The sequence below is a fragment of the Loxodonta africana genome, chromosome 24 (genome assembly GCF_030014295.1).
Source record: "Loxodonta africana isolate mLoxAfr1 chromosome 24, mLoxAfr1.hap2, whole genome shotgun sequence".
Lineage (NCBI taxonomy): Eukaryota > Metazoa > Chordata > Mammalia > Proboscidea > Elephantidae > Loxodonta > Loxodonta africana.
Genome location: NC_087365.1, coordinates 62,158,701 through 62,171,499, shown reverse-complemented (window position 1 = coordinate 62,171,499; position 12,799 = coordinate 62,158,701). Strand labels below are relative to the sequence as shown.

General features: G+C 62.7%; 1 protein-coding gene across 1 annotated transcript; it reads left to right on the top strand.

The window, feature by feature from the left end:
• Positions 1 to 1,288: 1,288 nt before the first annotated feature.
• Positions 1,289 to 12,550, top strand: RBBP8NL (RBBP8 N-terminal like). The gene is made up of 13 exons (XM_064276446.1): positions 1,289 to 2,439; positions 3,571 to 3,613; positions 4,256 to 4,351; positions 4,757 to 4,869; positions 5,812 to 5,884; positions 6,326 to 6,483; positions 6,573 to 6,655; positions 7,195 to 7,358; positions 7,962 to 8,706; positions 9,532 to 9,657; positions 9,750 to 9,917; positions 10,754 to 10,934; positions 12,032 to 12,550. Exons 1-13 carry the CDS (start codon positions 2,379 to 2,381, stop codon positions 12,202 to 12,204), a joined length of 2,184 nt encoding a protein of 727 aa, XP_064132516.1. The 5' UTR covers positions 1,289 to 2,378; the 3' UTR covers positions 12,205 to 12,550.
• Positions 12,551 to 12,799: the final 249 nt, after the last annotated feature.

The following is a 12,799-nucleotide window of genomic DNA, read 5'->3' as shown; positions in this document are numbered from 1 at the left end:
AGGTTCTGCCAGGCCTCAGGCCAAATGCTCTTCTCCTCACTTGCAGCTGCCCTGGCACAGGCTGTCTAGGGTCTGGTCCCAGCTCTGCCCTGACCCCTGACCCTTAGCCTGGCCACGAGGACCCAGCCCGCTGTCTGAGCCTGGCACACACGGAGCACGTAGAGTGGCTTTGGTGGCTGGCCCGCCACTCAGCCTCAGGTGGCCACTGGCACTGTGAGGACCACAGTGGTATGTGGGCGTTTGGAGGTTCCTGTTGGGGCTACTCCGCAGAAGGCCACCGGGAGCAGATCTTTAAGTGCGAACCCGATCCTGTGCCAGCCCTCAAGAGGACACGGCAGAGCGCAGGTGCGCTTTGAGCTGGGAGGCGTGTCGGGGGCGGAAGCTCCAGCGACTTCCCACTGCTGGGCACAGAGCGTCCTTGCGGGGCGCACGTGAAGGCTGGGCCGAGGGGTGGTAGACTCCGTGGTGCAGGCGAGGTCGTGGCATTCAGGCCCAGAAAGGTGAGCCTCCGCGTGTTTAGAGCCCACAGCGGCCCCTCGCGGGCAGATCAATGTGAGGCGCCAGGGAGGGAGGATGTGAGGCCCTCGGTCTGAGCACCAGGCAGTCTAGCGTCAGAGCGTGGACCCTGCTCTCCAGTGAGTGACTCTCGGCGTGAACTGAGAGGCTCAGAGTACGGGTCGCCTGTCTGTGAAGGAGGCTAGTGGAGATACCAGCCCTGGACAGAGAACCAACATGCAGGCATGGCCCCCATGGTCCCGGGCTGGCGGGAAAGTCACACAGAGGCACAGGGAGGAGGGGCGTTGGGGCACCAACAACACTGCCCCCACACTCACTCGCTTGCACTCACACACCCACTCACATTTGCACACTCGCACTCACAAACCCACTCACATTTGCACACTCGCACCCACTCACCTTTGCACATCCACTCACATTTGCACACTCGCACTCACTCACGCATGCTTACATTCACTCTCACTCACATGCTGACATACCCTCATGCTCACATTCACTTGCACACTCACTCTTACCCACCCACGCACCCACACCCACTCACACACACTGAGTCTCATGTGCACACTCACACACACATGCACTCACACCCACACACTCACATGCATGCTCACACACGCCCACTCTCCCAAGCACACTCAATCTGTGTGTACATGCCAATGTGCTGTGTGTATGCATGCCTTTGTGCACGTGTGTCTGTGTATGCATGTCTGTGTACACGTGTGTCTGTGTGTACATGTCTGTGTGCTGTGTCTGTGTATCTGTGTCTGCGTATGCATGTCTGTGTACACGTATGTGTGTACATGTCTGTGGGCTGTGTCTGTGTATCTGTCTGTGTACATGTATGTGTGTACATGTCTGTGTGCTGTGTCTCTATATCTGTGTACATTTGTGTCTGTGTATACATGTCTGTATGTCTGTGTACACATGTATCTGTGTGTACATGTCTGTGTGCTGTGTCTGTGTGTATCTGTGTCTATGCATGTCTATGTACACTTGTGTCTGTGTGTACATGTCTGTGTGCTGTGTCTCTGTATCTGTATGTCTGTGTACACTTGTGTCTGTGTGTACATGTCTGTGTGCTGTGTCTGTGTATGCATGTCTGTGTACACATATGTGTGTACATGTCTGTATGCTGTGTCTGTGTATCTGTTTGTGTATGCACGTCTGTGTACACGTGTCTGTATGTACATGTCTGTGTGCTGTGTCTATATCTGTGTCTGTGTATGCATGTCTGTGTACACTTGTGTCTGTGTATACACGTCTGTATGTCTGTGTACATGTGTATCTGTGTGTACATGTCTGTGTGCTGTGTCTGTGTGTATCTGTCTATGCATGTCTATGTACACTTGTGTCTGTGTGTACATGTCTGTGTGCTGTGTCTCTGTGTGTATCTGTGTCTGCGTATGCATGTCTGTGTACACGTGTGTCTGTGTGTGTACATGTCCATGTTGTGTGTCTCTGTGTACCTGTGTTTGTGTACACATGTCTGTGTGTGTTATGTCCAAGTTCCCTTGCAGGGACAACAGTAAGCGAGTGAGGGAGGGGGCATACTCTGAGACCAGAGCAATGTAGACGAGCCTCCAGATACGGACTTGACCAGGTGGGGGTGGTGGGGGTTGTGTGGGGCAGGTCACAGGGAGAGGCTCACAGAGCTCTGAGTGGGATGGGGTCCAGATCTTCTAGCCCCCGTCCCAGGTGGCATTCCCTGACATGGCTCTGGTGTTACCACACACACAGGCCCTTCCTAAGCCAAGGTGACCCCTCTCCCAACTTCCTCCTCTTCAAGCTGGCAACAGAGGAGACGAAGAGCCCAGCCCCACGCCCTGAGTGCGGCGGGGCCAAGGCCAGGGCCTCGGGGAGCCATGGAGACCTTCGTGGAGTCACTGAACAGGCTGAAGGACATCCACGAGAAGGAGGTCCTAGGTGAGTGCAGCAGGAACAGTAGGTCCTGGGCAGGGGTCTCCACAGCCCCCCGGACACATGGCACTAAGGGCCAAGCCAGGCCAGAAAGCTCCTGCCAGCAGTCTCCATTCTCCCCAAACCTGGGGGCCTGTCCCCAGGCCCAGGAAGGGGTGCCCTGACTCAGGCCATGGAGCCATAAAATGGCCACGCACCATCCTGGCCCAGTCCCAGCATGAGTGCTCACTGGAACTCAAAGTGCAGCCAAGAGGGGCAGGACGCGAGAGTGACATTAGGAACGCCTAGGCTACCTGCTACTAGCAGCATCCCAGCTTGTCCGAGCTGTGTTCCCCCAAAGGGAGAAGCCCTGACTCAACCTCGCTCTCTGGGAAGAGGTCTGGGCACCTCTCAGAAGGGAGGGCACCCACCTCACAGTTCCTGGGACTGACTCCCCAGGCTAAAATTCTTCACTTCCCTCCCAGCTCCCCACTCAGTGGCAGGCTGGAGTCCCCACTCACCCCACCCCCATGCTCACCCAGACCCTCCTTAAGAGCCTTTCCAGTGAGTGAGCACTCACAAAACCTACCCTCCGAAGGCTTGGGTTACTTCTGAAGTGACCATGAGAGGCAGGGCGGCTGCTGAGACGATGCCCTCCCACCCTTGGGCTCCTGGGACCGCGGGACCCATGGTGGGTCACAAAGCACAATGAGGAGGTCTTCAGGAACTGTCCCCAAAGCCACTTTATTTCAACACTCACCACGTCCCCTGAAACGGCCCCCTCTTGGCTCCTCACTGTCCTTCCCAAGACAGGCCAAGGTGTCAGGTCACTCACAGCATCACAGTCCCTGCCAACCTCCAGAAAGATGCCACAGAGCCCAGGACCCCCAGGGAAGGGGGACAGTTGGCCCAGACCCCAGGTGCAGAACCAGAGTGACCAGGTGGAGCTAAGGCTGGAGTGTCCAGTGGCTGACCAGGCAGGGACCCATTGGGCAGGGTGGCCTGCGAGTCTCCCTCAGGGAGTCTGGGAGAGGACCCAGGGGTCCAGAGATACCATGGGCAGGAGGTACCAACTTATGACTCTGCCCTGCCCCACTGTGGGGGAGGCAGGGTGAACATATGGGGTCTGGCCCTCATCCTCTCTCCCCCTCCTGCTAGGCCTGCAGAACAAGCTCCTGGAACTGAACTCTGAGAGGTGCCGGTGAGTGCACGGTGGCCCCGGGCCAGGTGGGCACAGGGAGCAGGGACTGCAGCCCCTCCGGGAGTCTGGACCACCAGGCCCCCAGGATGCCGGTAGTGCCATGACCCCAGGGGAAACTGAGGCTGGGAGGGGTGGGTGAGTTGCTTGTCACGGTCACACAGTGAGTAGGTGATAGAGCTGGAACTTGAGCCCAGTGTGTCAGCCTCCAAGTCCACCACCGAGCAGGGACCCCCAAGGTGGGCAGCCCACAGGGCGTCTTCCTGCCCCAGGGCAGCAGCAACAGCGCACCTGAGACGCCCCCTCCTCTGGCGCAGACGATGGGTTTACACCTCAGGTCCCCATCTCACAGACGGGGCTACACTTCTCCCCTGAGCGCTGACACTACGATGGGCACATGGACAGAACAAACGTCCTGAAGTGTAGTGCCATGACTCCAGCTTGAGAGCGCTGGGTTAAGCGTTGCCCTCTCACAGCTCCACTTTATAAGCACAGGTCCCCACAGGGGGACACAATGAGCAGGACGAGGCCCTGAGCAGGCACCCCAGGGGAGAGCTGCCCTGTGGAGGCCTCAGGCTGGACAGAGGGCCCGAGTGTGCGGTGACCCTGGCAGAGAGGAACCCCCCTCTCGGTTTGCTACCACAGGGATGCCCAGAGGATGGAGGAGCTGTTTGCCAAGAACCACCAGCTCCGGGAGCAGCAGAAGGCGCTGACCGAGAATGTGCGGGTGCTGGAGAACAGGTGAGGCCACGCTCTATGGGGCGGTGGGGGGGGGAGGCGGAGCTGAGGGACAGAACGGGTTCTTCGGTGAATGCGTTTGGGAGACACTGGGGTAGGCCAAACCAGGCAGGTCCTCCACTGCACGACTCCTCAGGTCCTGACGTAGACTGCACTTTCAGAATTCCTTCCCAAACTTAACTGAACGTGAAACCCTTACCTCACAGGGCAGGGCATGGGGTGGGGGCTCTACGGAACACAGTCTGGGAAAGGGACTGGCACGCCCTGGGAGGGGGCAATAAGGGATCTGGCATACCCTGGGAGGGGGCAATAAGGGATCTGGCCCCCGCCTCTGTGGGCCTCGGTCCCTCCGAGTGATGCGAGTCGGCTGGCTGTACTCTCAGCTCGGCCTCTCACTCCTGCCCCCAGGCTTCGGGCCGGCCTGTGTGACCGCTGCATGGTGACCCAGGAGCTGGCCAGGAAAAAGCAGCAGGAGTTCGAGAGCACCCACCTGCAGAGTCTGCAGCACATCTTCCTCCTGAGTGAGCCCCGCCGCAGCCGCCCGCCCGGGTGTACTGGGCTCCGGTCATCCTGTCTGGGGGCCCCAGGGCTACTGGGTGTGCTGGACCCCCTACATCGTCCTGCCTGGGGGCCCTAGGGCCACTGGGTGTGCTGTGCCCACCCCAGCGTCCTGTCTGGGGGGACCAGGTCTACTGAGTGTGCTGTGCCCCCCTGCAGTGTCCTGTCTAGGAGTTCCTAGGGCTACTGGGTGTGCTGTGCCCACCCTAACATCCTACCTGGGGGTCCCAGGGCTACTGGGTATACCATGATTGCCCCCCATCTCTGAGAAAGGGGAGGAGGCAACCACCTCGTGCCATGGGGAGGGGGCACCACACCCCATTTTACAGACAAGGAGACCCATGCCCAGGGCCCATGCCAGGCACAAGACCCTAGCTGGCCCCGCCATGTCCCCCACTGTTAGTCCCTGGACTGGGGGCTCCTTGCCCCACTCTGGGCCCCAGCTTTCTCCTAACATTGAGGAGGGCCACAGTCCTACCAATGACAAAGGACAAACCCCCTTCCCTGAAGTCCCCAGGGGCAAGCTTGGAACTGGGGGAGGACCTGTCACTATTCACACCCTCAAGGCAAGCATTTATGGGGCACCTGCTGCATGCCAGGAGCCCTGGTGGTACAGTGGTTAAGAGCTCAGCTGCTAACCAAAAGGTCAGCAGTTCGAATCCACCAGCAACTACTTGGAAACCCTATGGGGCAGTTCTACTCTGTCCTATAGGGTTGCAATGAGTCGGAATCGACTCAACCGCAACGGGTTTGGTTTTATGGTTTACCGCATGCCAGGCCCTGGGCCAAGTGCTGGGGACAAAGCTGGGAACCGGACAAGAAGGGGACATCCCTCGGGCTGTAAGGACCCCCTCCCTGGTCCTGCTCCTCCCCCCAGCTGCATCATTAATCAGTGACTTCCACAGCCAATGAGATGACCAGGCTGAAGGAGGAGAACAGGAGCTTGAAGGAGGAGGTGAAGCGGCTTCGGGGCCTGGAGTGAGTGGGGAAGGAGGCATGACACCCCAATTCCCCACAGCCCACCCACAGCACCCATGGCACACGGGTGGGGGGACCAGGGCACAAGGCGCAGGGGGAAGGGTGAGGGGACTCCCAGGCCACCTCCCAAAGAGAGACTCCTAAGTTAATGAACAGCAGCCGCCCCCAGGGATGCCCCCAAACGAAATGGGTCCCCCACACTTGAAGCAGCTCTGACCCTGGAGGCTCTGCCAGGGGCGTGTGGACTGAGAAGAGCCTCAAGGATGATGCTGAGCTGTGCGGAAGGGGTGCTGATGGTGGACTCACAGACAGGGTCGAGAGCTGGGTCTCCCTGTCACCCGGGTCCTCTGAGGAGAGCCTGGCCCCGAGGAGAGTGCCTGGTTTTTCTGCTAGCCTTGGTCACTGTCCTCCCTCACCTCCCCATCTCTGCCTCCCCTCCAGAGACAGGCCCAAGCCCCTGAGCAGGGAGGGTGCTACGGACCCCCTTTCACCCCTGCTGCTGCCCTCCCCTGGCGGCCAGAAGGCTGGTACTGAGAAGTCACCGCAAGGCCATGAGGAGCCTGAGGCCGAGTGCCCCAGCATAGATCCACGGGGAGAAGGTGAGTGCAGGGTGGGAGGGGCCCAGCAGGATCATGGAGCCCCCCCAGGCTGTGCCCAGCCTCTCCTGCCCATTGTCTCTCCCCTACAGAGCAGCCGCTGGGGTACAGGACATCATCTGCCACCAAAATCTCCCCAGGTGCCAACCTGCCCGAGCCGCGGGCCCCAGACATGGTGAGGGCAGGACCCCAGGCAGGGCACTGGGCACCAGCCTCACAGCTCCAACGGGTGGGGCAGTGACCTTCGGCCTGCACACAGCTTGCCTAGGATCGGGGGTGAAGGGTGGCGGCCCTCACCCCCACTGACCGCCCACCCTGTGCATGGCTTGCCTGGGATCAGGGGTGAAGGGTGGCGGCCCTCACCCCCACTGACCGCCCACCCTGTGCATGGCTTGCCTGGGATTGGGTGGAGGGTGACAACCCTCACCCCCACTGACCACCCACTCTGTACATGGTTTGCCTGGGATCAGGGGTGAAGGGTGGCGGCCCTCACCCCCACTGACCTCCTGCCCTGTGCATGGCTTGCCCAGGATTGGGTGGAGGGTGACAACCCTCACCCCCACTGACCGCCCACCCTGTGCATGGCTTGCCTGGGATCAGGGTGAAGGGTGGCGGCCCTCACCCCCACTGACCACCCACCCTGTGCATGGCTTGCCTGAGATCAGGGGTGAAGGGTGGCAGCCCTCACCCCCACTGACCGCCCGCCCTGTGCAGAGCCCGCAGCGCATCTCCAACCAGCTGCATGGGACCATAGCCGTGGTACGGCCTGGGTCCCAGGTGTGCCTCGTGGACCACAGCTCCTCCAACGGGACACCCCCGCCACCCACCAGGAGCAGCCCGCCCAGCCCTAACTATGAGCCCAGCCTCCCACTGGACAGGTAAGGGCCCCACCCACTGCCGCTGCCTGTGCGGCCTCACCTGAGGTCCCCTCTCAGACTCTGGTCCCCCTCCTTCCCAAAAGAGGCCAAGCAGTCCCTCTGATTATCCCTCCAGGAGCCCCTGCCCTACCCTGGCTTGGCTTTTCTTGGGTACCTGCCTAGCACAAAGTCCCCGTGCGGATGCCTCCTGAGTGGCCGGGGCTGGGGGGACAGGGAGAGCAGATGGGGCCCACTCCTTGCAGCTTCTTTACCAGGACTCGGCACCGGGAGCCTCTCCTGTCCATCTAAGGCCCAAGGGTTGTATCTGAGGAGAGTGCCCGGGATTGCGTGGGAGGAAGGGGGCACTCCTGATGTGCCTGTGGAGAGAAGGTCCTGCTGGAAACCCAGAGATGGAAGAGGGCATCCAGGCCCTCCTCAGTACCCTCGCCTCAGGCCCTCTAGCCAGGTCCACAGCTGCCCACATGGCTTGGCGTCCAGAGCCTACCCTCACCTCCCTAGGCCTCAGTGTCCTCACCTGCAAAATGGGGGGCCGCCGTCTCTCCCCCCAGGGCCCACAGGACCGTTACTGGTCCCACCAGCCTTCATGTGGCCCCTCCTCCGCAGCCTCCTGCGGGCCTCCCGGCCCTCCACCATGGCCTTTGAGGCCCTGAAGCGCTCCCTCCAGGCTGACCGCCTTGGCCTCCTGAGCCGCCACCTGGCCCTGCGCCTCCACAGCCCCCGCAGCAGCTCCCTGAACCCCACCATGGCCCCTGATGGCCCCCGGCCAAAGACCCTAAAAGCTGTGGAGACTGAGAGCTGGGAGGGGCCCACGGGCCTCCTGGGCCTGCCAGGGACCCTGGCGGATGTGAGGGACCCACGGCTGGAGGGCACACTGCACCTGCTCCTGACCCAGCGGCGGCTTCGAGTGCGAGCTGGCAGTGCCAGGCCAAAGGGCCTGCCTGTGCCAGGGGGCATGCCACCCTCCCCGCCCACTGGGTCAGACTCCGAGGGCCCTGAGGACAACAAGGTGGCCAGGGCAGGACTGACCACAGCAGCCTGGCACGAGGGGTGGCACCCACAGCCCACAGACGGGGGCAGCCCCAGGGGCGAGATGGTTGCGGCTCTCCAAGAATATGCCCCAGACAAGCCCCTAGACCTCTCAGATCGGGGCCGTGGCCGCAACGCCCCCAAGCCTGCCTGCCACCCTGGGTCACTCAGCCCCCCAACCACCCACACTCCCAGCCCAGAGTCACCCCAGGGAGCTGAGCCACCTGCCCAGTCCAGACCCCTAATCCCCAGCCCCCAGGCAATCAGCAATCGCACCAAGGGGGCCAGAGCACCAGAGACTGAGGAACCCCCAACCCCACTGGTAAGGGCCCAGCCCCAGCCATGCGTTCAGTCCCCATCCTGGGCCTCCAACCGCTCTACCCCAGCAGGGTCTCGAGGGGCAGATGGCTCTTCCTCTGCCCTACCATGCCCACGAAGAAGGGTGGTGGGCATGCCCAATTCACACTAGAGGGGAAATGGCCCTCAGCCGAAGGCTCCTTCGGGCTGCATCCAGGGCTGGCTGGGTTGGGGGGCAGAGGCAGTCCCCCAAAATGAACTCAAGCCACTTACTTGGCTCTCCCCAGACCCCCCCACAGCCCCTCCCAGAGCACCGCCTCAGGCTACCCTCTTCAGGTGGGATGGTGAATGAGCCCAGAGGGAGGCCCAGGCAGCCCACCCACCCAGAGAGGCCTGACACTGATGGCCACACAGGTGGGCATGAGCACTGCCCAGGGGCACGAGGGTCTGTCTGGGAGGGGTACCTGCTGGGGAGGGGGCACCCCGGTGGTCCAGGGCCAAGTTCAGCCTCTGTCTGCCTAACCAGCTTAATCCTGGGCCTGAGTCTCCCACCTGCAGACCCAGAAATGGAGCTGGGGCCCCACGTGGGCACTCCTCCTGCCACACACTGTGAAGGGAAGAGCATCTTAGGGATCAGGGCTGAGGACAGGTAGAGAGATCCCCGTCGCCAGTAGTGATGGCACCCCAGCTGGTGGGTCATTACACAGGGAACTCAGAGCTGCTGGTCCTGGATGAAATCCCAGCTCTGCCTCGCACAAGGACTGTGGCGGGGGGCGGGGGGGGGGAAGGGGGGACAGGCGGCTGGCCCCTCTGTGTCTCAGTGACCTCATCTCAGCCTTCTCGGCGCCAGAGTCAGCAGACTCCCAGGCCACCGTCTAGCCCGACCGGCACCCTGTGTCCCGCAGAGTCCAGCAAGGCGAAGGCGCAGAGGCCAGAGTCGGACGGACTGGACGAGCCAGACACCTCGGACAGTGAGGTGGGTCCTGAAAACGCTCCACGGGGCCATCGCTCAGGGCATCTGGGGGTGGGGGGGAAGTCCTCGTCCTCATCTTACCCCTTTCTGCCCAGAAGGCCCCAAGTTCCGAGGCGGATGCCAAGCCCAGCACGCCAAGGGAGGGGCCCAGGTGCTCCTGCGACAAGGAGCTCCAGCACGGTCTGCAGCGCAAACGGAAGCGGGCGTCGGCCCCCCAGGGCAAAGGTACTAGATACGGGGGCGGGGCTAGGGGGGCGGGACCAGTGGGCGGGGCGGGCCGGGGAGCGGGTTGGGGCTGGGGCGGGGCGGGGCGGGCTGGGGCGGGGCGGGGCGGGGCGGGGCCAGCGTGAGGGCGCTAGGAAAAAAGGGACGGGTCAGGGGAGAGGCTGGAAGCCCGGCTGGGGCCTAGGGCTGCGGTGGGGGGGCGTCTCGGGGGGGAACTAGGGCTGGGCCAGGACCGGGGACGGGGGCTGTAGCGGGGCGCGCTGGTGGCCAGGCCAGGGGCGGGGTCTAGGGCCGGGGTGGGCCTGGGGCGGGCCAAGACAGGGGGGCCCGAGTGGGGGCGGGGTCAGTGGGCGGGGCCGCGGGAGAGGCCTGGGCTGGGGGCGGGGTAGGAGGGGCCAGTGGGAAGGGCTTGATAGCTGGGGCGGGGCTGAGGCGGGACCTGGGGGAAGGCCTGCCTCACTAACGCATTAACGCCCACCCGCGACACCTCCCCTTTTGGCCATTTGAGGGGTGGGTTTCCTCCTGGGGCCAACTCGAACCCAGAAGCAAAAGCCCCCAAATCCCTCCACAGTGGGCCCCTTAAGAGTAGGGTCTCTGTCAGGCCTGGCAGCAGACCCGGCCCCGGCCCTTCCTCACTGAGTGGCCAGGCCAGTCCCTTCACCTCTGGGACTCGGTTTCCTCACCTGTCAAAGGGGCCGATACTAGAGCTACTGCAAGGATTTAGTAGGTTAACGCGTAGAGCGCCGAAGACAGCCATCGTTCCCATTTTTCAGCAGCGCCATCACCGTCGTGCCCACCGGTGGCCCGTCCTGGTGGTCCGGGACCCCCGCCCCAGGCCTTCCCCCTCCCCTCCCTGCTGTGCACACTCCAGTAGCAGCAGCGGCAGCGCGGGCGGGGCCCTGGGGGCGTGGCGTGCTGGCTCCGCTGGGCTGGCGCTGCTCAGATGTTTGCTGAGGGTGGTGCTTTGGGCCCCGGCTCCCCGGATAAGGCCGCAGGGGCTGCGGGCCTGCCTCGGGTGTCCGGACAGCCTCCCCCTTCCCGCTCTGGCCAGGAACGTGAGCTCTGCCGGCCTTCTGGCGCCGGGGCTTTGAACACCTAAGCTAATACCTCGGTGCGGCCGTGGGGCTTGTCCAGGCCCAGCGGCGAAGCAGGACCACTGTTGCCAGGAACGCTCCTCACAGTCGTGAGGGGCCGGCTCCCTGCCTTTTCTCCTGTCTCTGAGGTCCTGGCTGAGGCCCCAGTCCTGTCCATCCGGTGGACGTGTTGGGCAGTTCCCAGGCCTCCAGGATGAGCCGAGCCGCCCCCATGTGGCAAGCAGGTTGAGGTCGTGTCCTACCATCCAGCCAGGCCAGGGGTCAGCTGGCAGGCCTCCCCCATGGGCACCCCTGCTCTGCAGGCTGCCCATCAACACTCCTGTGGCATTACCCTGGTGGTCAGTGAGAACAGGCCCAACACGTGTTGGGCACCCATTGTGCAGGCATGATGCCCTAGGCTCAGCACCAGTCAATGCCCCTTACCTCTCCCGTGGAGGGGGGAAGGCACAGTCATTCCCACCTTTGGGTTTCATGACCTACCTGCCCAGAAGGTAGGATTATCCTGTGCACAGGTGGGGAGACCAAGGCTCAGAGAAGGGAGATAATGTGCCCAAGGTCATAGAGTGAACATGTAGGGTCTAGATTCTAATCCCACCCATCTGACCCAGAACCCGAGCTCTTTCTGCTGTGTCCGCCACACAGTGAACTTCGGAGCAGGCCAACCCAGCATTTGGTGGGTCCAGCCAGGATGGGCCCCCACCACCCATGGTCCCAGGAATCTGGCACATCTGCCCTGTGGTCCCAGCCCCAGGCCAGGCCCTGTGGAGGAGCTCTGGTCACCTGGATGTCACAGTCCTTCTCAAGGCACCAAAAGGGGGGGGGGGGAGCCGAGGTCAGGCCCTGTCCTCAAGGTCACAGACCTGGAGAGAGGGCTTGAGGCTTCCACCAGATTCCCACGGCTCAGCCTGGGAATCGAATCAGACCACCCTCTACTTTCCGCCCCCATGGATGTCAGTCATTAGTGTGGCCAGCTGACTTTGTGAATGTGGCTCTGGAGGCCCAGGAGCTGCCCAGTGTCACTTCAAGAGGGTCAGCTGCATGAAGCCAGTAGTGCCCAGCCACTTGGGCCTCCCAGCCTGACTTGGGTCCTCCTTCCACAGCCTCCAGGAAGTCCTCCCGAGGGAGATGGAAACCTCCAGAGCCCCTGGCAGTGGGCGGGGGGCCTGGGAGCCCACAGGACACTGAGGACAGCAGCCCCTCACCCAGCAGCCGGGACTGGGAGGAGACCTAGCCAGGCCAGGCGGAGGGGGTGGGTGCTCTCAGGGATTGCACACTCCCCAGCTGCCACAGCCAGGACAGACCACATCACCAAGCAGTGGAGACCCAGGCCAGGTTCCAGGCAGTGAACGGATGGATAGCCAGCAGTGGGGCCAGGAAGGCCTAGAGGGAACCCTCCAACCCCCCAGGATCTCAGAAATGCCTCCTGGCCCAGCGCCTGCTTCTTTGGGGGGAATGGGGAGGGGAGTGTAGAGGAGGATCGCTCAGCTCCTCCTCCCACGCGGGCAGGCCATCCCGGCATCGCACCCCCCCCACCAAGATGCTTCAGACCATCCCGGATGCCTCCTCCCCTATGCCTCCCCCCCGCCCCCCCCCCCCCCCGCCTTCAGCAGCTCCAGCCAAGCTTGAGTGGTCTCGGGCGCCCTCTCGTGGGGTCCCGGCAAACGGGCGTCTGGGGGCAAGACCGGAGGAAGGGGGGATGGTCCCAGGGGTTCGGAGAATAAACCTGTAAAGGAAGAACACACGTGTACCAGCAGAGTCGGGGTCAGCCAGACCTCCACCTGCCTGGACAGGGACCACAGCCTGCGCCCCACCCAAGAGGTGCTTCA